We start from the raw sequence: 27,862 nt of genomic DNA, 5'->3' as shown, positions 1-27,862 counted from the left end.
AGAAAAATACTGATAAGTAGCATCTACATAAAATTAAAATTTCTTGTATCCGTCATGTCTTAAAAAATGTAATGGTGTAGTATGCAATCTGCTGCTTATAGTAAGTTAGTTAGTTATTTCTTAAATGGTGCCATGTAAAGGCTATTTTTAAATATAAAAACAAATAATTAAGAATGCATAAATAAAAATGATTCCATTGCTTAATGTAATAGCTCATTAAGTTTTTAATTTCATAAAAATTAAATTTAAATAGCTTCACAATTCAATAATATTAGCTTATAATAAAATTAATAAAAGCTTCAATACTTTTCACATTGGAATATGCAGTGAAAGAGTCGGGAAACGAATGATTAACACAATAACCAATTTTAGTGGCACCATTAAAATAAATAAATAAATAATAGTAGATCACATATTTACATTGTCACCCCCCCCCAAAAAAAAACTGCCTTACCTAAAAATTATTTGTTATTAAAATTTTAAATATTTCTTTAAGTTTTTTTTATTATTATTTATTTACAGAGGCTGCAAAAGAGCAACTGACTATAAAACATCCAGAATCTGATGAACTGTCATTTCTTTATGGCACTATTATTACAGATGGAAAGGATAAATATTCTGAAAGTCCAACCAAGAATATTTGTGTATTTGCAGATAAGCAGGTAATTAAGTGGTATTTATAAAAATATGATCTATGAAAAATATTATATACAATGAATTCTATGGATTAACTACCTCATCAAGACATTTCACATAAAATGAATTAAAAAAATATGTTATAAAACGTGTTATGATGCATTTCATATGAAAACTAAAGTAAATATATTAAAATGTGTTATAAAGTTCTTCATTTGAACAGTATCTTGTATATTTAAACAGTGCCATTGCATAATTGAATGTGGGAATATTAATTGATTAATGAAATGGGGATACTAAATTTTCATAAATTTATCACAGTTTAGCTTTAATGAGGAAATTCATCTTTCCATTTATTTAGTTCTGATTTTGATGAAAATAAAGGAAGAAAAAATATTTAAGAATTCTAACACATTTCTTATTAAGAACTTTGCTGGTGCTGAAAATGAATAAAACAAATTTGTTTTATTCAAAAGTGTGTCTTTTTTCTGTTAACTATTTCTTTCCAACTTCCAGAATCTTTTTTTTTAAGGGTACTTTTTGTATTTTCTATATCTTTAGTTATTAAATCATTATTCATTGTTTAAAATTATGACTGCTATCAAAGTAGTTCAGGGAGGAAGTTAGTTCTGGTTTGTTATTTATTCGTTCCTTTGATAGTGTTTTTAAGAAAACTAACTGTCATTTTGTTTCAGAATCATTTTAGAAAAATATTATTTTTCCTTAAATGTTTAGTGAATAAAATTATAGCACAAATCTGTTACTAATATGTTGTTTTGAAGTGTGTGAAATCTCTAGACAGCTTTGCTATGAACTTTCCTCATGTTCAAATTACTGTAAAAGTTTCCTAAAGATCTCTTTATGAAAGTGAACCTCTTCTACAGTCATTTTAAGGCTGAGTAAATTATTTTGAAAAATTTCTTATGACATTTTTATTTATTTTAATTTTTTAAATTGAAAGGTTCTAGGCAGTGATTTTTTTAACATTAGGTAGATATCTACAGAAGCTTTTGTCTCATTCGAGCTCATGTAAGTACCATGCATTCTTTTTGACAAACCTGAAATGACATTATTAAAATGTGGGTAACTATTTTATTCACTTTCATAAAAATGTTCAAATTAACATTTCACATGATTTTTGAACTGTTTGTTTTTATCATTGATGTGATAAATGACTTCAAATGACATATGATAAGAAAGTGTGATTAAAATAAACTAATAAGAAAGTGTGATTAAAATTTACTTATTTTCATTCTGAGGAGGGGCTGTATAGCTTTAAACAAAAATTGTGATAATTTAATTCACTTGAGGCGAGATTTATTTAAAATGTATATGTATGTCTTATTTAGTGCTCTTTTGATTTAATAGTTTAAGTTTTTTTTATCATAACAAGACAAAAATTTGGCATAATATAATGTTTTATGCTTTTTTTTAAATCAAATCAAAATTATATATGCCTTTAACTGCACTGATGAAATAAATGAAGAGAATTTGCATATTTTATCGAATTGGATGAAAAGAACTGAGCTGAAGGAGAAACCACTGCTTTTATATAAAAATGCAAATCTTGTGCAGCAAATACGTAAGCGTACCTGTGTGTGTAGGCGGAGACAGCAGGGAAACAGGCTTTATTAAGTGCGTGGAGGGTAAGACAAGTTGCGTTCGCTAGCACTCCTTGGTGAATTTTTTGGTGTTATCTTCCAGCAATCGGTTAAATTTACATCAGAACAGTAAAAATGAGTAACCATGAACGTTTAGATGATGGAATGAGGTGGCGAATTTTGGGGAGGTTAGAGGCAGGCCAATCACAAGTCCAGATATGCAGAGAGTTTACTTTAATCCCAGTGTCATGTGTGGGGTATGGAAACAGTTCCAGGATACTGGATTAATCGAAAGAAAGCCTGGGCAAGGTCGTCCAAGAGCCACGTCAGCCAGAGAAGATTGCTATTTGTCCATTTTAGCAAGGCGTAACAGTGGGGCTACATCTACTCAGCTCTCTCAGGACCTGTATGCAGCCACAGGAACCCATGTAACAAGGTAACATATTTCCAAAAGACTGAATGAGAGAGGGTTGTTTGCCAGAAGACCGGCTGTTTGCGTCCCGCTCATGTCTACGGACAGGAGAGTCCAATTAGCATGGTGCAGGCAGCATAGTGATTGTAGTATGGAGCAATGGGCGACTGTTCTGTTCACAGATGAGTCTCATTTTAACTGAAACACTGTTTCTCGCCATATTTTCATATGGAGAGAGCCAAGGACCCGCTACCTACCCTCCAGTACCTCTACCTACCTTCAGACTCCCATGAGTTTTACGCACGAACATGTGTGTCTATTATAACTGTTGAATGTTTATTTTGTTTGTATTATATCAACCTATGTTCACACCAAATTTTACATAAACCTGTCCTGTAGTTCTGAAGATCGTAGATTAAGTCTGAAAATTCTCTTAATTTCTTTCACCAGTGTAGTTCTGAAGTTTGCAGATAGGTGGCTCCCCCCTCTGTATGTTTCCTAATAATGTATCTGTATAATTACAGCTTTAAAAATGTATTAAAAATAATGGATATTTAATAATAGTAGCAGCCCTGTAAAATTCTGGAGTAACATTAAAATAAATTCTTCTTAGCCAATAATGGATATTTAACTTGCAAGAACGGATGTTGGGTCTTACAGGCCCAGGCGAATATTCAGTGGGTTGCAAAACATCTCCTTTTTCTTGAAAATGGTTGAATCTACCAGTACCTGTTTCCAAGATCACCCTCTTTGCATTGCATAGAAAGTCATATTTCTTGAAGCCCTCTTTAGCTATGAAATTAATCTCCGAGCCTGAAAGACTAAATGCGCGTTCTCGCATTGCATAGAAAGTCATATTTCTTGAAGCCCTCTTTAGCTATGAAATTAATCTCCGAGCCTGAAAGACTAAATGCGCGTTCTCGCATTCGTGTTATATATATATATATATATGTAATGCTTGTATAAGAATTTCAAAGATGCATCATTATTTAAGGTATAAAGATGAAATAAAACAGCTTCAAACATTACTTGCCGAAGTATCAACAGATGAAGAATCAATAAATGGAGATGATGATAAAGAAAGTATTGATGAAGAAAATTTAGTGCTCATGAAACTTTATCGGAAGAAGAATTTGATTCAGATGATGAAATAGATGCACCTAGTTTAGGCGAATTTTATATTGGGAAAGATGGGATAACAAAATGGAATAAAAAAAGCCAAAACAAAATATAAAAACACTTTCGCATAATATTGTTACTAAATTACCTGGAAATGCTGGTAATGCCAGAAGTGTTTCGTCCCCTACAGACTCTTGGTTATTACTGTTCGATAATACCATATTAGAGCACATTGTTGACTGCATGAATATTTATATGGACAAGATTGCGGATAATTTTCAAAGATACCGTGACTGCAAAACAAAACTAATTTAATCAAAATAAAATAATTCGTAATTAGTCTTTATCTTTGTGGAGTGCATAAATCCTCTCACGTTAATGTGGAAGATATTTGGGCCACTGATGGCACAGGACTCAAAATGTCCTGTACCATCAGAGGATAATAAAGAATTCGAAGTTCAGATTTTGTCTTTAAATGCTCTGTTTGGAAATAAAACATTTATTGATTCCAGGTACTCCAGTGTCTTATCAATGGACTATGTCTTATAAGAAATATTTATTTCTGTTATGTTGCCTAAGATTCAATGATGTTAGAGATCGTATGAAAAGGAAAGAACTTGATAAACTTGCTCCTGTAAGATCTGTGTTTGACTTATTTGTAAATAACTGTAAGAAGTTATCAGGCTTGGTGAGTACATCACCATCGATGAAAAACTAGAACCTTTTAGAGACAGATATCCTTTTAGGCAATATATTCCCAGTAAGCCTGCATAGTACGGCATTAAAATGTTTGCGCTAGTGGATTCACGCACCTTGTATACCTGGAATTTAGAGATCTCTGCAAGGATGCAACCTGAAGGTTCCTACAAATTGGAAAACAGTGCAAACAAAGTTGTTATGAGACTTGTCACACCTTTTTAACACAGGAAGAAACCTCACTGTTGACAACTGATATACGAGTGCTGGTCTAGCTAAAGCTGTTCGAGGTAAAAAAATTACTCTTGTTAGAACAGTAAGAAAAAATAAAATAGAAATACTGAAGGAATTAACTTACTCCAGAAAACGAGAATTGCACTTAGCTCTCTTCGGATTTAAGAAACATATGACTTTTGTGTCATATACCCCCAAAAAGAATAAATGTGTGCTTTTATTATCAGCTATGCATAATGATGATGCTATAGATCCTTCACCTGCTGATGCAAAAATCTGAAATTATTACTTTTTACAACCTGGCAAAAGGTGTAGTGGATGTAGTAGACAAAATGTCGGCTTTATATTCTATGGCTAGGATTAGCAACAGGTAGCCCATGGTTGTACTTTTAGTACGTTAAATACAGCTACTATCAATGGTTGTCCTGTTACTGTCAACTGATAAACCTGAAGAAAAGTACCATAAAAGGAGGCTCTTTTTGAATGATCTTGTGTTAGAACTTCTAAAGAAACATAAAACAAAAGAATCCAACCTAATATTTTCAGGAGCTTGCGAATGGAACTAAACAGAACACAACCTGAACAAGTTGATGACCCTCCATTTAAAAATTTAAAAGCTGCTGAAAGGAAAAGTTGTCATATATGTCCCGCTGTGAAGAACAGAAAATCTAAATCATACACAAAATGTGAAAAAAAATTTTGCGGTGAGCATAGCTCCATAGTGTGTAATATGTGCCAATAAATATATACCAGCATCCTGTTTGTAGCTTCATATCTAAGTATTTTTTCAGTATTAAAAGTTTAAATTCATTAAGTCATTAATTTAGTTATCTTCTTCAACAGTTCAATTATCTTACTGTATTCTGTTATCTTATTCAATGTTATGATGTCAGTGGCGTAGCGAGGGGGGCAAGGGGTGTATCAGAGGGGTGCAAATGGTCTCCTAACAAGATTTCCATCATATCACTGTGTTTTTTTGGGGGGAGGGCACCAAAAAGGTATTGTGCCCCAGACGCCAGTTATGCTCGCTACTCCACTGTGTGATGTTAAAGATTTAATGAGATTTTTCTAGCTTATAATTCATTGTTTTCAAATATATGACTTCTCTTGATGTTTATGAATTGTGGTATAAAAATATATTACTTATTCAATAAGTCTCATAAATTAAAGTAAAGTGCGCACTGGCCTATTCGACCCAACGTGCGTGCTGCCAGGTTAATAATAATAGCAGTTATGAAATTCTGGAGTAGCATTAAAATAAATTCTTCTCAACCAGTTGAAAGGGGAATGATGTTTTATTTCATATTTACTTCAATTACAAAAATGGCTGAATTCATTGCAGCTTTTCTTGAAATGCAGGAGACCCTCTTTTTTGGCGAAATGCAAATTAAATAATGCTGAAATTTCGTCATCTCTTAAAATTAGGCTACTTTCATTCAGTAGTACCTGGAATTAAATGTTTTATTTCCAAACAGAGCATTTAAAGACAAAATCTGAACTTCATATTCTTTATTATCCTCTGCTATTTTATTATTATTCTGTATTTTTAACTAGATCAAGTATCTACATGGCTAGAATGTAATATACTAAAATTTGATGGTTATCAGATTTAACGTTTTCTACAGAGATTAATAAACTAAAATTTAATGCTTATTAAAATATTTCCTATGTATATATTTTAAATCAAATAAACTCTTTATTTTTCTAGATACTTTGAAGCTTTTTATTTAAAAATAATAGAGTAATACTTTTGTGCTTAATATAAGATTTGTCTCTGCTAAAAATTTTGCATTTTTTTAAATCTGATATAGTTTTTTGCTGCTGACCGAGAAATAAGACATTACTCTTATGTATTACATAATTTCTTGCTGTTTGTGAATTGGCAAACAAAACATTATAATGTTAGATAATATAGTAATTTAAACTGAGGAAAATAAATAATGAAGTAATGAATAGTGATCACGTTTTTCATTTAACTGAGCCTTTCATTCTGTTTGTTTGATATTTAGATAAGACCTTATGTTTAAGTGAATAAAATTTGAGTATTTCTGAATATTAAAAACCTTTTTTTAATGTTCCTGTTATTTTAAAAATAAGCTTTTCTTTCTTTTCTATGTCGCAGTATTTCAGGTCTATTCATAATCTATCTTTAAATGCAGACTTATTTTATATGAAAATAAAAATGTTGTCATATAATCCCAGATTTATTTTTAATAAATAATAAATTAATTTTTCAGTACACATATACTGTGCTTATGAAAGCTTATGCATAATTTTTTTAAAATTTGTTTTTAAAAAAGACCTGAAATTTGAAAAGAATATTAAATTTTACATTAAAAAATGCCAGTAGATGAAAAGAAATTATATCTTTTGACCTTTGTTTTATGCAGTGTTCAATGAAAAATGGGAATTAATTGTGAAAGACCCCAAACTTTGGAGTACTTCTATAAGATGTTTTGCTTGTCTTCAACTAAATATATGATAGGAAAAAAAGGTTAGTCTAGTTTGACCTGGACAAAATTTTTGGCTGAAAGTCCATATTATGGGTTTTTAAACAAAAATTTGGACTTCAAATATAATTATTAATTTTAGATATAAATTGTTATTTTCAGAGAACGTGAATTCTAATGTAAAATAAATAAATTTCAAACAATCAAGAAATTAATGTTGTTTTACGTCCTTTCCTTCTGTCTTTTTTTAGATTTCAGGTATCAGTTTTATAGCAGAGATTATTAAAACTGCTATCAAGTGGTTATCAGTGATGCCTGATTATAAAGCTTCTCCCCCCCTTTTTTTTTTAAGATTCATGACCAAAAATATTTGTTCACATATGTAGATTGATCCAAAAATAGCTAACATTTTTCAATTAAAATCCTAAGTTTGTCAAATTTGTTTGAGTATGTTCAACTATACTGTTTACAGGTTTCTTTATTGCTATGTAATACTCTTAAATCCAGGAGCGTAGCTAGAGTTTCCAATGCCCGGAACAACTGAAGAATTTGCGCCCCTTTCCGTGTGCCAAGAATGGAAAACATTTCATTAAAAAATTTCGTAGCATCAATTTGCCGCCTCTTGGGTGCTGCTCCCGTGGATAGATGTCCCCCCTTGCCCCACCCTAGCTACTCCACTGCTTAAATCAATATCATATTGCAGGTCTTTAATTTGAAGTTTTAGGTTATTGGCAGATTAAAATGATTTCTCTCAAAAATGATCAAGTACTGTTGCCATATGTTTCTTAGCTTTTTGAAAATATCAAATTTTTGAGAAACGTAATCATTGATAATTTCACTATATTTTTTTTTAGTCAATTTTTTTAGATCTTTAATAATTTCATTTTTAGAAAGTTATCTCTCGTTTAGAAGTTACCTCTGGTTTCTGAGAAAATCTCTTTGCAACAACTGCAGTTTGAAATCCATTTATGTTTTTTATCATATGATTGGGATATAAATTTTTACTTTGTGACATCAATTCAAATGTGTTTTAATTATGCAATGATATTTAGAATACAGTACAAAGAAGAAATAGAATACAGTACCAAGACGTCCAATATCTGGAATGATCTTAAATCGGCAATTCAAAGGCCACTACCAACTCTTATTAAATTTTATTTTTTGTGTGCTTTTACTCATATGCATTTAATACCCCCCCCCCCGGTGCATAATAAAACATGCGGAGAGTTCCGATTCTTAATTTCACTTCGGCGCTAAATAAAATAACCTCGTTAATGAATAAACATTCATTTTAGCATAAATTTTTATGATCAATAATTTGGCTCTGTAGCTGCGTATTTGCCTGTCATTACATCTGAAACCCAAACATTCGTTACGGATAACATTGATCCCTGACGCCAACTTGGCGAACTATTATTTATTATATTTTGTTTTCTTCACCACATGTTTATTAACACATGACAACTTGAGTAATGACTCATGGAGCGATGAATAAAATTTTTTTATATATATATTTGTAATTGAGAAATAGTTTGGTAACCTTTTATGTTGACATTACGCTTGGCGATAATTACAGATAAGTTAAATGCGGTAAGAAATGTTGACAGGAAAAATTTAACAAAAATTTCTTTCCATGTGCTAAAAGTAAATTTTGTTAATGATACTCATAGGCCAAAAGATTACATTTAGCACTATTTGAATTAAGAATAACTGATTTGTTATTCACGTGAATCCAGAACCAGCACCAGTGTTCACATGGACGCACCGGGTGGCAGAATTTAGGGAAGACAAAGGGAGGCTCCTTAGTAGCAGAATTTAGTAGCTACAGAGACTGCATCAGGTGAAGATATCTAGCGTCGGCCCTCAATAAGCCTAAAGTATTTATAGGAATTTATTTATTTAGGACTCAGATAAGCGTTAAGCATGTGCAAGAAATAGGCGTAAGTATAATAAATAACTAAACTAATACAATTCAGGCTTAATTGCCATAGTGCGCGATAGAAGCTAGATAAAATTTAGTGGAACAACTTGTCTTTAGTCCTCAATCTCATAATACATAGTCAAATATGTATAGTGAACGATAGCTAAATTTTATGATCATAGCCGCGAATCTGAAGGGTTTCAGATATCACAAACCAAAGGTAAAATTTTCCAGTTAACGGATTTTGTAAAGATATGTGGAGAAGCGGTAATAAGGGAATATAAAAGAAGTTTTTCACTGTGATGACAATGCTCCTCAATCATCAATCAGTTACCGGATGGCAAAATCTGTAGTATGATTCTAAATCCAGAAAATACAATCACAGACAGAGAGACAAACAAATTTCGATTGACAAGTTAGTCGAAACTCTAGACACAGCAATTACAGGACTTCAACAATGGAACTTTGTAACTGAATAAGAAATTATGTCTATCTATAGAATTAAAGAGAAAGTATTAGCACAAAAATCGAAGCAACTTAGACAAAGTTGAAAGAAATGTTTGATAAAGTAAAAAAATAAATATTAAGCTTTTTTTTGGTAAATTTTATAACCCTTTAGATCATAAATGCTTCATTATTTCATAAATCACGATTTCATATTTTTAATTTTATTATTTCTACATGTCATCTTACAAGATTTAAACTGATGATCTAATATCCGGAAAAATCCCAAATCTGGAGTCGCGTATGGCCCGACGAGTAAGGATCTGGGACTTTGTACTATATAATTTTTTGAGGGCATAAATACTATCTTTGGTTTAATACTTTTCATATAAATAGACATGATTTGAAAATTCTCATGATTTGAAATTTTACACATGCGTGTTTACATGCCTGTTGGGCAGCTGAGTGTTGGGTAATTGTTTGTCTTGCAGATGGCATCAGGTCACCCAGTTGTCCTGCAACTGAGTGTCGAGCAAATGTACCAGACCCCTTTTTTTAAGCTAAGCCATTGAATGTGTTAATATTCTCATTGATTACCATATAAAACTCATTATTTTCTTAGATATTAAAAAATATGGTTGTTAATTCATAAAAGTTTCACAAACATGAAAATGAAATCTTATTATTTTCACATAAAATTTTTTAAAATGCCAGAAAAATGTACTAACGCACATGTAAACTGCCTAGCGTTAGATAGTGGGAATATTAACTATTAATTGTAAATAGTTTAACATGTTTTTGAAATACATGATCGTTTGTTTAATATGTTAAATGCGTTATAGCTCAGCGTTTTCTCATAATTTTGAAATTGCTGAAACTTTTCTGTAAAGAAGTAGTTGACATCTGTTCACAGACCCCGTACATTAGATTTCAGAGCATACATAATCTGTGGTCACCTTTAAATGATGCTTATATATTACACAAATTTTGATTCTATAATTATATTTTATATGAAATTAATTTGAATAAACATATAAACTTGTTTCAGTTCTCCTTAAACTTCATATAATATTAAGCTTAAAGAAAACTAATGTAAGGAATATCTCAATATCTTGAACACAGATGAAATGCTTGTATTTCACGCATGCAATAGCACAAAATTCAGAAGTTTAATAATGCAGGGTATGACATTTTCAACTTTTGACTTGTTTTTACAAAATGTATGTTAAAGTATATTACAAGGAATAGTAATAAAATTGTAATCAGGGTAATTATCACAAACTTTATCCTGGATTTTTTTTAATGCACTGTCATTTTCTATTGTCAAACATGGGGTTCCATCTGTTGTTATATTTATTTTGTTCCATAATGAATTATATCTTCTTAGATCATTTTTAACTTTTTCAAATATGTCAATCTCCATTGTTGGTCTTTAAGAGATTCCATTAAAAAGAACTCTTCAATAATTAAAAATTTAGAGATACACCCATGTTTAAAAATTAATAACTGATTAATGCCTGTTTGGTCATTACTTTCATTGAGAACTCTCGTGTACCATGCTATGAACTCGAGCATAATCATTGCTGCCTTCACCTTTACATTTTTATGTTTAGTGTCTTTTTATATGTGGAATGTCAAGTTATATTTAATGTCAATTATATTTAATTTAATACATGCTGTGTTTTTGAAATATCATTCTTGCTTTTATTTTTACTTTATATTATTTGGTATGGTTTACTAGGTTTTTCCCCCCTCCAGAGCATTGGAAATGCACAATTTGTTTTCTTTGTCAGTGATTGTTAATTACTTACTTGCTGCTTGCCATCTTACTTTACAGAGACAGCATTCTGTAATCTAAAACAGAAGGAAGAGTGCTTTACAGTATTCAGTAAATCTGCATTGTTTTAGATGACTGTCTTCAGAACTAAATTCAATGATTATTCCTGTTGCTTTTCTCCAGGAAAATAAATGAGAGAGAGAAAAAGTTATTTAAGACACAATAACATGCCGTACAAATACTAATTCAGAAGGCAAACAACAAAAATCGGCGTTATATTTTAAAATTTTCACAGGACTAGTTTCGATGGTTTTACCAAAACACCATCGTCAGCTGCAAAAGCACAAATGAACGAGATAGGATATAATGATCAGACAAGATAGGAAAGCCTCGACAGAAAATAAGCTAGTGGCGCCATCTGTTGATGAAACCAGAACTAAAACATAATTTCTTTAAAGGGCGAAGGCAAAGATGGATTGGAATTATGATCGTTAACTAGAACAGAAAGATTTTTTTGAATGTGAAATGCCTCTAGGAAATCCAGTTCTCCAATGGAAGATGTTTTTTGAATAATTTTGGCAGCAAAAAAATTGAAAGTGATTTTTGGACCAACAATGTTGGGCAACAGAAGACTTCTGTGTTTCCTTTTTTCTAACATATGCCTCATGTTCCTTTACGCGAAATTTTAAGCCTCTCTTAGTTTGGCCAGTGTAAATTAAACCACACTGGCAAGGAATCCTGCAAATACCCCAGGAACTCATATCCGGAATGGGGTCTTTGAGTATGGAACTCGGAATTTTATTGTATGGAGAATAAACGACCCGAAAGTTAAAAGGCTTTTGAAAGAGTTATATCATACTGTTAGATCAATTAAATGCTTCTTAACCTATTTAAAAAAAAACTATTAAGAAGAAGTTAACTTATTGTTTATCATCTTTCAGCCTTATTTTTGAAACAGTGTTGAATTGAAAGTTTTAAGTGACACATGTTTGCCAACAGTTATATTATTTTCTTCTTTTATGGTTTCTTGATTGACTTGCATTTGGCAGACTAAGAAAGTTTGTCTACAGAATATGTGCAGTTATGGCATTCAAATAATTTGAAAGCCCACCAGCGGCTGAGCGGTAAAATCGCTGAACACTGGTAGTTCAGTCCGAGGTTCGAATCCCGCAAACAGGCTGGCTGCATGGGCATTTTCGTGGTTTTCCCCATGTGTAACATGTATACGAGCAATTTCCCTTAGAAATTCCTCCACAAAGGCATCCCCCCTTAGGCAGATAGCCCTAGTGTGCTTTGCCGTATTCGCAATACACCATACCCCACCAAATAATTTGAAAACTGCTTGACTGCACAAGTGTCTTTTTAAGTATATGTAACATTAAGTACTTATAAATTTATGAATTAGAACTTACTTGAAGTACTTTTTCCTTCACAGTTACATCTCCTCTACTTAGGAAAGTCACATTAATAAAGCACACATTAATAAAATTAGTTTAACTATACAGTTTAAGAGTTTCTTTAGTGCTCTATTGTTACTTCTCTGTTTTTCAATTTGCTCCACAATAGTCCACACTTAGACGCGAGTTGCCAAACTTTTATTATTAGAATTCAGTGTAAATAACCAGTTCATAAAAATGAAAATATTATAGGAAGTGATTCTGCTGAGCTGCCAAAGGCCAACGCTGAATATAAGATATTAAATATAAACAAATGTTATTAACACTTAAAAATAGCTCAAATTTAGATGATAAAAATAGTTATTTTCTAAGAATAAATTAAATATAGTGCTATTCTTTATATTTTTGCCAATTCTGAACTCAAGTCATATTCCTCCCCCTTTAAATATGCTTTTTTATGTTGCATGAGTCTTGCTTATAATTTGCAAGTTCACGTTGTGTAAAATTCAAATATATTTGTATAATTAAGATAGAATAACATGTCGAATAAGTATTAATTTCAAAGTCAAATAACAAAAATCAGCATTTTATTTATACAAAATATAATGCTGATTTTTGTTGTTTGACTTCTAAATTAATGTTTGTATGTTTAGGAATAAACAATATTAAATTTGAAAGGCTGTTGTATGTGATATCAATTCCCTCTTTTAATTAATGCAGAGTCACAATTTATTAATATCATTGCTGTTATTTTGTTTATTTGTATATTTTAAATGCATTAACATACCATAAGCTTATAGGATAAATGTATTTTTATAGGTGGATCGTAGCCCTACTGGATCTGGTGTAACAGCTCGCATAGCACTTCAATTTAAAAAAGGTTTAATAGCCTTAAATCAGCCAAGGGAATTCAAAAGCATTATTGATACATCTTTTACTGGCAAAGCAGTTTCAGAAACAAAATTTGGCAATTTTGATGCTGTGGTAGTTGAAGTCTGTGGCATGTCTTATCATATTGGAAAACATGTGTTTTACATGGAATCAAATGATCCTCTTAACTATGGTTTTTTGTTACCTAACTAACATATAACATTTACGTCAGACTGAACTTTCATTAATAAAATTTGATTGTGCCTTATATTGATTGAGAAATGAATTGCTTTAAAGTGTTTGATAAAAGACAAAAAAATTATTATAGATGTATTTTATACACTCCATATAGTTTTTGGCTTCATGTTTTTGACTTCATGTTCTACTTTCTCATGGTGGCATTCAAAAATAAATTTAGCATTTTCTTTATAAATCGTGTTCTAAGTAATTAAATAATTTTATTGATGTTATTAATATAAAATGCTGGAGGGTAGAGCTTCTCCTTGTAGGTTTGTGAGTATAACTTGCTTTCTGAATTCAATGCTGTAGTTAGGTCCTGATTAGGACAGTTTGCCTAATAATAATATGTCACTATGACCTTTTGCTCAGTTTTCTTTAGAGGTCCACAAACACATTTGCCTAATGTTTATGATTAAAAATAGAATTATTTGAGTCCTTTAAAATAAGTCCCTAGACATATTGGCTTAGGCAATAGATCCTCTCTGCAATAAATCATAGTAAATTTAGTACTTCCTCATTATTACGGCTCCCCATTTTTTTAAATGCTATGTTGGTGCCAGGATTAACACCTACCTTCCTGTTTACTTCTCACATATTAACATTAGATTATTATTTTTATTATGTGGATTATGTTAATTTTATTAATAGTTAAATTTTCAGTTAAAGTTCCTTTCCTGTCCCTTCTTAACTTCAACTTGCTACTTCCGCCCAGAACGTAGTTTTAGAATCACGTCTGAATACATAATGAGGAAGACTGCGAAATTCTTCGGTCTTAATGAGAGTTACCAGGTATTCTGTCTGCACGCGTCCGCCTTTTTAGCTACTCTCTCGTAAGCTATTATTATGCTTGGTCATACTTTAGGCCCTTGATAGCTTTGCAGTATATTAATGTTAAGGGGCCAACTAGGTTAGAATTTTGATAGCTTCGGCTATATCTCTTTAGTTAAGATTAGTTTAGTATTATTCTTGGTCTCTTAAGTTCAAAGCCCTTTTGTTGGCTTTATTGTACACTCCAAGATGAAGTTTGTTAAACTTAAGTTGGAATAATAAAGGACTAGTTTACCCTTCTATCTTGTTGTTTCCTGTCACACGAACTCAAGCGATTATTCGCTTATCAGTTCTTAAGATTCTTCACGTTCAACAGTAACTCAGCATTACACTGTGAGGAATCCTACAATTTTATTACATGAATTGTTCAATTTGAAGTGATCAAAATGAACAGCAACACTTTTTATTTTGATGTTCTTTTTTTGTGGCTGTTTCATCCGAGCAATTTTGAACATATTCAGTGCATTAGTTGTACTTTGTGCAATGCTACCCCAATATGTGAGAGGTCCATAACTGGCACGTTTCTACCAAAGTGAATAAAGTAAGCATTATATAAATTAATTTTGACCTTAAAAGTTCTAATAATGGCAGAAATACATAAAATTACTAAACACTTATTAAGGTACAAAAAATAATAGTGAGGAATGCATTTTAAAATTAAACAAATTCAGCTGGGATATTAGTACTAATATTTATTCAAGCTTTACATAGCAAAAAGATTTACAATTCATGTTTGATATTTTCCATGAAATACTTTTGACTGGAAGACTCTGCTACTAAAAACCAAAACATTTCTTAATTTTTTATGAAAAAAGAAATGGTGAACATGCTCTTTCAAGCACAATAGTATTTGCTGACAGTGTCTTCATTATACAAACTAGAGTGATGAAATATTCATTTCCAACTTTTTTCCCTGTAAGCGAGATCACCATGTAACACGTTTTAAGACTGTTGAGATATGTATGCAAGAAAAAAGGAGTTGATTCGGTTTGAAAAGCTATACATGACACAAATTGCAGATTATGTCATAAAATAATTTATGTTTATGTTTTCTTTTTGCTTATTTAACAATTTAGATTCCTTGAACTTTAAGTAAGACATACAAGCTGTCATGTGATGTTAGGTTATTGCCTGATTAAAACTGATTTTAAGCTGCTTTTCTGAAGTTTTAATAAAATTATCATGAATCATTTTTATCAGCTAAATTTGACTAATATAATAGAACATTGATGTTTTGGATTTTATCTAGTGCAACATTAATAAGCTTTTAGAATTCCAACAAGGTTTTACTCCTTTAATAATTATGGTATAATTTATTATTCAACAGAGTCTTTGTCATCACAATCTTCTTCTTGATTTTCAAGTATTTTTAAGTGATATGACTAATTTTGTACAAATTATTACATAGAATGATATAAGGTTCGGCATTAACCTTATATCGCTACGTAGTATTATGCATTTTGGTATTCTTTTTAAATCAACTACTTTATTTGATTATTTCTGAAATATTTCTGATGACTTAACTCTTGTTTCGTAACAGATGTGGATATAGCAGTTTTTTGCCTGAGAAGCTTAAGATGATCAGTAAAACGTTTATAAATTATAAGAATGGGTCAATTTTCTTCAAGAACTAACTTCTTAATTATTCTATTGTGTGCTTTTTATTATCTAGTTCTTTTATTCATTCTGTAAACCTTACCATTGACAATAAATTTTGCAGTTGCTACATTCTGGAATAACCTTTCTAACTCATTTCTTTCTATGAGTAAAATCTTCACATTTTACTAATTCTAGAGGTGGACAAAAGCATTATTGTTAACTGATTACATTGCGACTGCTTTTTCGTTAAAATTGCTCAATTTCGATAACATTTTCAAGAAAATCAATTCCTCTTCCTTTAAAAATCGGTATCTATCTCTCCAAATTGTAAAACGAGAATGGAATTGTAAGACATCCGAAAAAAAATCAAAAGTTATCAGATAATGGTATATATTAGATTTGCGATTAATCATAATTGAAAATTCTCCGCAATGCTCGGAAATATCAATATCTGGCAATGCCCTCCTATATGTGTACTAAAATGTTTTACCATGATGAAAGGATAATAAGATGCCGCTCTGTCTCTTCAAATAAAAGTACATCTATATTTAGTTTTTTTTTTTTTTTTTTTTTTTTTTTTGTGATCTGTTTTTCCCTTTGGAAAGGGCCTATTTCTGTGATATTCAGGAATGATGCTTAATTGCGTAAGGGAAAAAACATATACAAGCGAGTGAAGGGAATAAAATGGGCATAAAACCTGGAGTAAAACTAAATTTTTTCTTCTCGTTCATTTGTAGTTTGCTTGGATGTAATTGTTATAGAGGTAAAGAGAGAGCTGTTTTTCATTCGCTTATCGCGCCTTGCATTCGGAATTTTCCAAAGGGAAAAGATGAAATTGCACTAATGATACAGGTATGATCCAGAGCGTTCATTGAGCGATCCGAATTTAAACTTTTTCTGTTTCGCACGAAACAAAAATGTTAGAAATTTCGTGAAATTCTATTAAAGACATTTTTTCAATGGAAGTAAAGGTAGATAACAGCATATCGCATGCAAAATGAAATGCGCTAAAATTAAAAAAATTACAGGTTTTGCAGTCTTCAAAATTTTCAAAACACTTTCAAAAATTTGGATAATTGCCAAGCTGACCAGTATTAAACGAAAAAGTAACACCCCAGAATCCTTGCCATCCTTGAATTACATCAGAATTATTGTAGAATGCACAATTAAAAGATGCAGAGAGGAAGTTGCTGAAGGTGTCATTCAAAAACTTCAAGATGTTTCCTCCCGCTCATCTTCTAACGTGGGCCGAACCAGTTTGACACAGTATAGAATCGGTACAGTCGTTCATACACCAATTAAGCAGCATCCAATACGTCTACCGATTGCTAAACAGGAAGAGGTACGAACCTTTTAAAGGACATGCAAAGAAATTCGAATCGGATGATGGGAAGACTTTCCGATGGCAACTGATACATCCAAGATCCCGGATTTCTGATGTCCTTAAAAACTACAAAACTGCCCTACAGGTGGTTACTTCGGAATAATGAAGACCTTGTAAAGAGTTCGTGAGTGCTTCTACTGGAATAATGCGCAGGATGACGTGCAAAAGTGGTACCGATCTTGCGATGCCTGTGCAGGTCGGAAAGGACCGAAGTAACGCAGCCGAAGCAAGCTACAACGTTACATTGTAGGAGCACATATTGAGTGTATCACCTTTGACATCTTGGGACCTCTGCCACGAACTGCTGCTGGCAACAAATACATCCTCGCTGTCATTGATTACTTCACCAAGTGGCCTGAAGCATATCCTATCCCTGATCAAGAGGCTGTCACAGTAGTAGAAGTAATGATACTGCCCTGGATTTCCAGATTCGGAGTGCCTCTTCAGTTACATTCCGATCAGAAAAGGAATTTTACCTCGGCTGTAATTAAAGAACTCTGCAAGCTTTTCGGCATTGACAAAACCCAAATGTCACCTTTACATCCTCAGTCGAACGGCATGGTAGAGAGGTTTAATCGAACCATTCTTAATAACCCCTCATTTGTGATTTCCAGAAACAGGACTAGGACAAGAATTTAACACTCTTTCCACTGGCTTACCGCAGTTCTCTCCACGAGACTACCAGCTATTCCCCATCTCAGATGCTCTTGTCTGCCTTGTGATCTCATGTTTCGTCGCCCTCCGAATGCACCTTTGTCGCCTCAGGAATACATCTAAAATTACCAGGCCCATTTGGAAGTGATGCACAATTTTGCACGAGAGCGAGTCAACTTGGCGACGGAGAAGATGAAGACCCGATATCACAAGAGAGCTACTGGGCATCGATTCAACGAAGGAGACAAGGTGTGGTTGTGGAAACCGACTCGACGGAAAAGACTCCGAAACTACACACACCTTGGGACGGTCCGTACAAACAGACTGAACGACGTCGTGGTTCGTATCCGTAAGTCATAGAACTTTAAGCCTAAAGTCGTTCATTACGACAGGCTAGCTCCTTACTATGGCCATAGTACGTAGTGCATATAATTCTAAATAGTATAAAACCATGGTCCTTTCTGCTTCTAAATTTGTATTTTATTTGACTAGTATTTAGTGTTTGATAGTATTTGATTTGTTTAAAGTTACATATTGCAGTTATAGTTTATATGGTTTGTCATTGTAATGTAATGACACATGTAATTTATTTAGCTATTTTTAGTAGAATTTGTTATTAAACTTGTTTTATATTCCTGTGCAAGGCAGCACGAGACTTATTTGGAGAGAAAGCTGCGCCGAAAAAATTAAAATACAGGAGCACGCGCATTTAACATTTGAATAAAGAGATATCTCGTAATTGTACTCTTTTTCTAACTAAAATAATCGAGAAAATACCAGAATGCTCTCGTGCAGGATTAAAAAGATTTTAAAAACTGGAATCAAATATCTCAATTTAATTGTTTACTTAGTTCTTGTAACGTAGTATTGTTTACGAATTCGCGGTGAGATCGGATTAGCTTTCTCTGTGTTTGTTTTGATTGAGTTCTATTTTTATTTTAGTAGTTCAGAATATAACTACTGTGAGATATTGCAGTATTATACGAATATCTAAGGAAATTTCAGCATTTTGTGTTATAATATTTCTTGGGATAAGAATAAATTTTATTAACTTTCATCGACTTGTGCATTCAATCCATTACGAACCCGTATGCATGCAATACAATACAACTGAGAACTCTGCAATAAACAGTTAATTCTTATATTTCTTTCTTTCTTTATTTTTAAAGATTTCAAAGAAACAATTATTTTTTAATATTAATAGATTACAAAAGTACTTGTTGTGAAATGAACTGAAGTAATAACCGGCGCGAGGCGCTGCTGTTTGTGACGTCAGCCTGCGTGCTGAGTGTTTCGAATGTTTTACTTGTAGACGGAACGAAAGCTGATCTCGGAAGAGTGATACTGTTTTGATGGAAATAAAGAATGACTTATTAAAAACTTTTTTGTCTTTATTCATAATGCACCCAGCCTCGGGTAGAGGCAAGCCCGCAACTGAACGAACAGTTTTAAATATATTTGATTTATATATTTTCTGTGTTCTTCGTAACATAGTGGTACCCTCGGTGGGACCGGGTGCTTTGAATTAGAATTTTCCGATTGAACTTTTGATATTGAATTTCGATTTTGAATATACTTTGAAGATGGATTTGATCGCTTTAAAGGTTCAAAGAAAAGGACTTAGAATTGCGTTTTCGCAAACCTCAAGGAAAACCGAAAGTGAATTAACTAAAGAAGTAAGAGATTTAAAAATACTTTCGATTTTGAAGTGTCAACTTTGTGATAAATTTCAGAGACTTGACGTATGCCAGAGTGCTATATCGCAGCAGATTTTGCAGACTGAAGATGGAGAAAAATTATTTAGTGATGATTTTCAAGAAGCGGAGAATTATCGAGATAAGTTTCTAGAACAGTGTGCTCAAATAGATGCGGTAATACAAGCCTCCTCTCCTCCAAGTAACTCCGAATTTAGGAAATTTAAATTGCCTAAAATTGAGCTTAAAAAATTCAGTGGTGAAGCTAAAGATTACCTGACTTTTTGGAGTCAGTTCCAGAAAATCCACGACGACAGAAGTATCGCGGATGAAGATAAAATGCAGTATCTGTTGCAGGCTATGGAACCCAAATCGAAAGCAGAACGCCTAGTCCTTAGCTTCCCGGCAACGGCAGCTAATTATCCTAAAGCCATCGAACAACTAAGAGAGCGCTTTGGACGCGAAGATTTACTTGTGCAAATCTATGTGAGAGACTTTTTAAGCCTAGTGGGCCCACCAGCGGCCGAGCGGTAAAGTCGCTGAACACTGGTAGTTCGGTCCGAAGTTCGAATCCCGCGAACGGGCTGACTGCATGGGTGTTTTCGTGGTTTTCCCCATGTGTAACGTATATACGAGCCAGTTTCCCTTAGAAAGTCCTCCACGAAGGCATCCCTCCCCTTAGGCAGATAGTCCTAGTGTGCTTTGCCATAATTAAATACACCAATTGTTAAGCCTAGTGATGAAGAACGCTGTAACTGGAAGAGCAAAAACGGATCTACCTTCCCTCTATGATGAACTAGAAGGTAAATTGCGAGCGTTGAAAAGTTTGGGGAGAACTCAAGAAAAATATGGGGAATTTTTGACCCCTTTAGTGGAAAGTTGCTTACCAGAAGAAGTATTGATGGCATGGGAAAGAAGCAGAAATCACGACTCCATTGAAACTAAAGGGACTCGATCTTTGAAATATTTAATGAATTTCTTAAAACAGGAAGTTAAGGGGGAAGAGATGGTTCTCCTCGCAAGAAGTTTCGCTTCCCAACAGAACCATCGGAAGAAAGATTTTAACCACGAACAGTTAAAGCAAAATGATCCCGTAACAGCATCAGCTCTGGTAAGTCTTGAGAATTCAGGTAAGAGTGTTCCGAACTGTAATTTTTGTGAAAAGAAACATTTTAGTGAAAAATGTTACTCTGCAAAAAAAAGATTTGCGGTTTTATTCCTAAGGTTAAAGATAAAGAGATTTTGAATGAATTAAAAGAAAAAGAAATCAAATTTTCTGATCCATTGCGAAGGGAAATTGAAATTAACCTTTTAATCGGAGCAGATGTTGTAGGAAAATTATTGACGGGAAATTCTATTGAATTAGAGTCTGGGGTAACGGCTGTCGAAACGAAACTTGGGTGGACGGTATTTGGAAAACGAAATTCGGGTGAAAAGGATAATATTTTGAAAACATTTTCAATGCATGTTAGGAGAATTCCTCTGAAGGAGTTATGGGAACTTGAAAAAATAGGAATATGCGCTCCAAACGAAACTGTTAAAATGAATGAAAGTTTTAATTTATCTGAATTTCAGAACAAAATGAAAATTCTTCCAGATGGAAGATATGAAGTAGAACTTCCGTGGAAATGTGATACGACACATTTCACCGATAATAAAGAATTATCCTGGAAAAGGTATCAAAAGATGATCTATAAACTCAGATGTAGTAAATTTTTCGATGATTATCAAAATGTATTCAAGGAATGGGAAAGGTTGAATATTATTGAACGTGTACCAGAAACCGAAGTGAATAATGAATGTCATTATTTGCCGCATAGGCCTGTAATCAAATTAGGAAGTGAAACCACGAAAATTCGTCCTGTTTTTGACGCTTCTGCATCTGAGAAAGGGAAACTCTCTTTGAACGAATGTTTGTGTAAAGGAATAAATCTTATTGAATTAATACCTGATATTATAGATCGTTTTAGAATGCATCCGATTGGTATTAGTGCCGATATTGAAAAAGCTTTTTTAATGTTATCCGTCGCATCTAAAGATAGAGATTTTCTCAGATTTTTTTTCCCATGCAATGAAGGGCAATTAATTTATAGGCATTGCAGAGTTGTGTTTGGAGTTTCTTCCAGCCCTTACTTGTTGAACGCATCTATAATGCATCTATTAGAAAACTGTCCACGTCAATATAGTGAAGTTGCTCAAAAATTAAAATCGTCATTTTATGTGGATAATTGTTTATCTAGTGTTTGTAGTATTGATGAACAGTTTACGTTTATTGAACATTCCAAATTAATCATGTCAAATGGATGTTTTAACTTGCGCGGTTTTGAAAGCAATGTGGCTGGTACAAATGTTGACAAACATTTAGGGAATACTTCCGTTTTGGGGGTAATTTGGAATTTGGATAATGATACACTGAGGTGCTGCACAGATACATTGACCTGTGATACGAAACACAAAGAGGACAATTTTGGCAATTGTGCAGACAATTTTTGATCCTATTGGTTTATTAACGCCAACTACATTGCTTCCAAAACTGTTGTTGCAAAAATTGTGGAAAGTGAAAATTGCATGGGATGATGAATTGTCTCCGAATGATGTAAATATATTTTTGAACTGGTTTAAAGAACTTAATGTTTTGAAAGATGTTACTTTGCCTCGATACTTTTTTATCAATGACACGTCTGAACTACATGTATTTGTGGATGCTTGCAAGGGGGCGTATGCAGCGTGCGTCTTTGTTCGATCAATATTTAATTCTGAAGTAAAAATAAATCTCGTACGGGCGAAGTCTAGAGTATCGCCTTTGAAATCTTTAAGCATTCCTCGCTTAGAATTAATGGCCTGTTGTATAGGTTCTAGACTTGCAAATTCTATTATCAAGGCTCTCAGTTTGCCCAATTTAAAAGTTACCTTCTGGTATGATTCAACCACTGCCCTTTGGTGGATAACAGAGCAAGGAAATTGGTCCGTTTTTGTCGAAAATAGGGTTAAAGAGATTCGAGAGTTGACGCGAGGTCATTCATGGAGACATGTTCCAGGGAAACTAAATATTGCCGACTTGTTATCGCGCGGATGTTTTGCGAAGCAAATGCTTCGGTCTAGATGGTGGGAAGGCCCCTTGTGGTTGCGAGAAGGCCCTGAAAACTGGCCCACTGGTGAGATTATTTGTTTGCATGAAGAAATAGAATTGGAGAGGAAAAAGATAAAAATAGTGAATATTGATCTATCAAAAGACGCATCCCCTTGGCATCGAATCGATGTATCCAATTATGACAAAATGATTAGAATATTTAGATTTGTAAATAATTGTAAAGGTGGTTCTGAAAAGAATGGAAACATTGAACTTTCACAGTATGAAATTGAAAATTCTGAGAAAAATTTAATTCGTTTGGTTCAAAATTATTATCTGACTGATAAGAAATATTATAATTTTATTGAAACGCTCATTGATGATGATGGTATTCTAAAAGTTAAAACGAGAATACTAAATAGAGATAACCATGAATCCTTTCTGTATCCAATACTGTTACCAGAAAAATGTGATTTCACTAAGTTATTAATCAGAAATGTGCATAACAAGAACTGTCATGCTGGTCTTCAGATGATGCAATGTATATTACGAGAAAGATTTTGGATAGTCAGAGCTAGAAAAGCCATTAAAAATGTCCTCTTTAACTGTATCGTTTGTAAAAGATTTAAAACTAAGGCTATGTCAAGCGAACCGACACCTCTGCCACCAGATCGAGTTACGGATTGTGCGCCCTTCGAAATCATAGGGATTGATTTGGCCGGACCGCTGTTTTTAAAAAATGGTGTGGATAGCGCTGTTCACCTGCGCTGTGTACCGTGCCATTCACCTTGAACTCGTAAATTCTCTTTCTACTGATGCGTTTCTCCTGGCGCTTCGACGATTTGTTGCTAGGCGCGGACGCCCTAGAATAATCTATAGTGATAACGGGACAAATTTTCGGGTGCATCTAATGATTTATCAAAACTAAATTGGGCTAAAGTATTAAAGGAAACAGGAACTGAAAGGATAATCTGGAAATTTATTCCACTCACTGCAGCTTGGTGAGGTGGCTGGTGGGAGAGGTTGGTTCGTACAGTAAAAGAATTGCTAAAACGTACTTTAGGTAAATCAGTGTTATCATATGAAGAACTTTATACTATTATTTGTGATTGTGAAACAATAATTAATTCTAGACCCTTAACTTATGTTTCTGAAGATTCGCAAGAATTAGTACCTCTGACACCCGCCATGTTTCTTATCGAGAACAGAAATTCCAATGTTGAAGATCTTGATGAATTAAATTCGTCAAGTCTTAATAAGAGATCAAAGTATAGAACTAAATTGTTAAATGATCTGAGACAACGATTTAGAAAAGAATACCTTAGTCAACTGGTTCAAAAGCATAATGAAAAACGATCTCGGGAACTTGTAGTAGGAGAAATAGTACTGATGGGGGATGATAACAGAAAACGTTTATTTTGGCCTTTAGCCCGAATTACAGAATTGATCCCTGGACGTGATGGAAAGATTCGTACGGTTAAACTTAAGACCCGGCATGAAATAGTTATACGACCAATACAACGCATCTTTCCTCTTGAGATACAATCCAATGATGGAAACATAATTCTTGATAAGAAACTGGGTGCAGAGGAATCTAATTCTAGTGCTGGGTGTACGTTAAAAAAGGGAATTGCACCTGATAAAATGGTGATGCAACAATATTCCTCCTCTGGACGACTTGTAAAAGCTCCAAAAAGACTTGATCTTTTAAATAATGTTTGTTATGAGTTTGAGACTCAACCTGAGTCTCAAGGGGGGGAGGATGTTGTGAAATGAACTGAAGTAATAACCAGCGCGAGGCACTGCTGTTTGTGACGTCAGCCTGCGTGCTGAGTGTTTCGAATGTTTTACTTGTAGACGGAACGAAAGCTGATCTCGGAAGAGTGATACTGTTTTGATGGAAATAAAGAATGACTTATTAAGAACTTTTTTGTCTTTATTCATAATGCACCCAGCCTCGGGTAGAGGCAAGCCCGCAACTGAACGAACTGTTTTAAATATATTTGATTTATATATTTTCTGTGTTCTTCGTAATATACTATTTCATGAAGAAAGCCTCAGTCTTAAAGAATTGATACTTTATAACACAATATAATAATAATAATGCAGTATCATTCTGTAAATAAATTTTAGTGGCTAACAATAAGTTACACAGCTATAAATTGTGTATAAAAACATTTAGTACATTATTAGATTTGATTTTAAAAAAATTAAATAATACAAGAAGTTTAAAATTTACTGAAATTTCTATCATAACTTATAGTAGAGTGTATTTTTCGTATATCATATAATCACAATGGATTTTCAAAAATCTTGTCTTTCTCAGTGTTGAGATTTTTAATAATTTCATTTTTTTCCTTTGTAAAAATAAGAAATTTAATTCAAAAACAGTGTGACCGTTTATTTTTATATTTTTATATGGTAATTCAATATGCACCGTTCCTCAAAACATTTATGAAGGACTTTAAATTTGTGACCAATATTTCATTTTAAATAAAATATGTTTATTATTAACATCTAGTTTTAAATCGTAATAAAATTGCAAACACAAACGCACACACACACACACAAAAAAAAGAAAAAAATCTGAAGGCCTTCAGATTTTGTTCAGAAATTCACAGATTCTTCAGAAAAAATCTGAAGACCTTCAGATGGCCAAAGGGGCGTTTTGCAAAATAGTGGCCGAGCGGTAAAAGCCGCTGAACACTAGTAGTTCGGTCTGGGGTGCGAGTCCCAGCGAACGAGCTGGCTGCCTTAGCATTTTAGCGGTTTTCCCCCATGCATAACTTGGATACGAGCCAGTTTCCCTTAAAATAACCTCCACACTCCATACCTCCCTTTCCATGCGGTGTCTAAAGGCGGTGTAGTGTCGCTTCAGTTCCGTTAAGTTTCTAATTAACGGAACGCTAGTTAAAGCGGAATGGCAACACTTTCTAGTCTCCGCGAAGAACGAAGTAAACAAACTTCGAGTTTTTGTCACGCGATGCTACGTGTGTGTAAAATGTAAATAAATCTTATGAATAAGAATCTATAACATCGTAAGGAATAAAATATTGGTTCCATTGGAGTCAGAGAAGTGTTATTTTTCTATATTTGCACACTAGACACTTCATTGGTGTATCCCGGCGTGATCGAATTCTACAATGGCTGACGAAGACGAAACCGAAATTAAAGCAACAAGGTAAGCGTTAAAGTTCCTCCTTTTTGAAAGCCAGATCCTAAGATATGGTTTATTCAACTAGAAGCACAATTTAGAAATGCAAAAATTAGTGCAGATCAAACAAAATATGATTATGTTATAAGTTCCATTGAACCCGATATTTTGTCACAGGTATCTGATATTTTGCTAAGTTCACCAGAAGATAATAAATATGAGGCAATTAAAAATAGACTAATTTCATTATATGCTGATTCAGAGACTCAAAAAAACCAAAAATTACTGACTGAGTTAGAACTGGGTGACAAAAAGCCATCTCAATTACTGTGTGAGATGCGTAATTTGGCTGGCGATAAAGTAACAGATACTTTCCTAAAAACATTGTGGCTACAACGTTTACCAGTTAATATGCCTAGCGTTATATCTGTTAGTAGTGAAGATTTGTCAAAAGTGGCTACAATGGCCGATAAGATTTGGGAATTAAACCCTGTTACTCCCCAAATAGCTGCTGCATCATCCATAACGGTAAAAACGGAAGTGATTGAAAGTTTACAAAAACAGGTTAGTGAACTTAGCTTACAAGTTTCTGCTTTAAACAAGCAACGGCACAGTCGTCCCTATTGTCGTAACCGATCCAAATCCAGAGATAGGAGTTACAGTGGTAACAGATCTAGTGATATTTGTTACTATCATAAAAAATTCGGTGATAAGTCATTTAAGTGTAAACAACCCTGCAACTACTCATCAACATCACAGACAAATAGTCCGGAAAACCAGCTCCCCGTCTCTCATTGACGACGGAAGGACAAAGGGTGCAGCTGAGTCGTCTTTTCATCAGCGACAAAGAATCGGCTACCCAATTTTTAATAGATACCGGGGCAGAAATTTCTGTCATTCCTCCCTTACCTGCAGATTAAAAAAAAAAAAAAATCTCAAAATTAGAACTCTTTGCTGCAAATGGTACGAAAATTAAAACATATGGCCAAAAATTACTCAAGCTTGATTTTGGACTCAGACGATCATTCACATGGCCTTTTGTAACTGCTGAGGTAAACAAACCGATAATAGGGATGGATTTTCTTGCAAATTTTAACCTTTTGGTAGATTCTAAAAATCGCAAGTTGATTGATGGTACTAAATTCTTAACAACCAATGGAACTCCTTGTTTTCAAAATAACAATAATAATATTCCGATTTTAAATGCCGTAAATGATCCATACAAACGTATCATTAACGATTTTCCGGATTTGTTAAAACTGAATGTAGTTAATAATAAAGTTAAAAATCATAACATCGAACATTATATCGAAACCAGAGGTCCACTAGTTTTCGCTAAAGCCAGGAGACTATCAGCTGAGAAACTCAAAGCGGCTAAAAAGGAGTTTGAATTTATGCTCCAAATGGGTTTATGCAGGCCATCCAAAAGTAACTGGTCGAGCCCACTACATCTCGCTATGAAGAAATCAGGTGATTGGAGACCTTGTGGAGACTATCGAGCGTTAAACAACGTCACGATTCCTGATAAATACCCTCTCCCATTTTTAACAGATTGCAGTTCCATTTTAGCTGGAAAAAAAGGTTTCTCATCCATAGACCTCATTAGAGCGTACCAACAAATTCCAGTTCGCGAAGAAGATATACCGAAAACGGCCATTCTCCCTCTCTTTGGCTTATTCGAG

The 27,862-nt window shown here is 33.4% G+C and overlaps 1 protein-coding gene across 4 annotated transcripts in view; it reads left to right on the top strand.

The window, feature by feature from the left end:
- Positions 1-14,865, top strand: part of LOC118183059 (trans-L-3-hydroxyproline dehydratase-like) — a 58,884-nt gene extending 44,019 nt beyond the window's left edge. For 3 of the 4 annotated variants that reach the window (XM_085806577.1, XM_085806578.1, XM_035352484.2), the window contains 2 exons: positions 523-662; positions 13,507-14,865. In XM_085806577.1, the coding sequence (XP_085662703.1) occupies positions 523-662; positions 13,507-13,770 (404 nt within the window). In that variant the 3' untranslated portion in view covers positions 13,771-14,865. Of the gene's footprint in view, positions 1-522; positions 663-7,088; positions 7,193-13,506 lie in introns of all 4 variants that reach the window. The other variant, XR_015038234.1, reaches the window with a different exon arrangement.
- Positions 14,866-27,862: the final 12,997 nt, after the last annotated feature.

The sequence above is a fragment of the Stegodyphus dumicola genome, chromosome 12 (genome assembly GCF_044657685.1).
Source record: "Stegodyphus dumicola isolate Sdum_Otavi_A_Nest chromosome 12, ASM4465768v1".
Classification (NCBI taxonomy): domain Eukaryota; kingdom Metazoa; phylum Arthropoda; class Arachnida; order Araneae; family Eresidae; genus Stegodyphus; species Stegodyphus dumicola.
The sequence above is the reverse complement of the archived record's forward strand: the minus strand, read 5'-3'. Positions and strand labels throughout refer to the sequence as shown.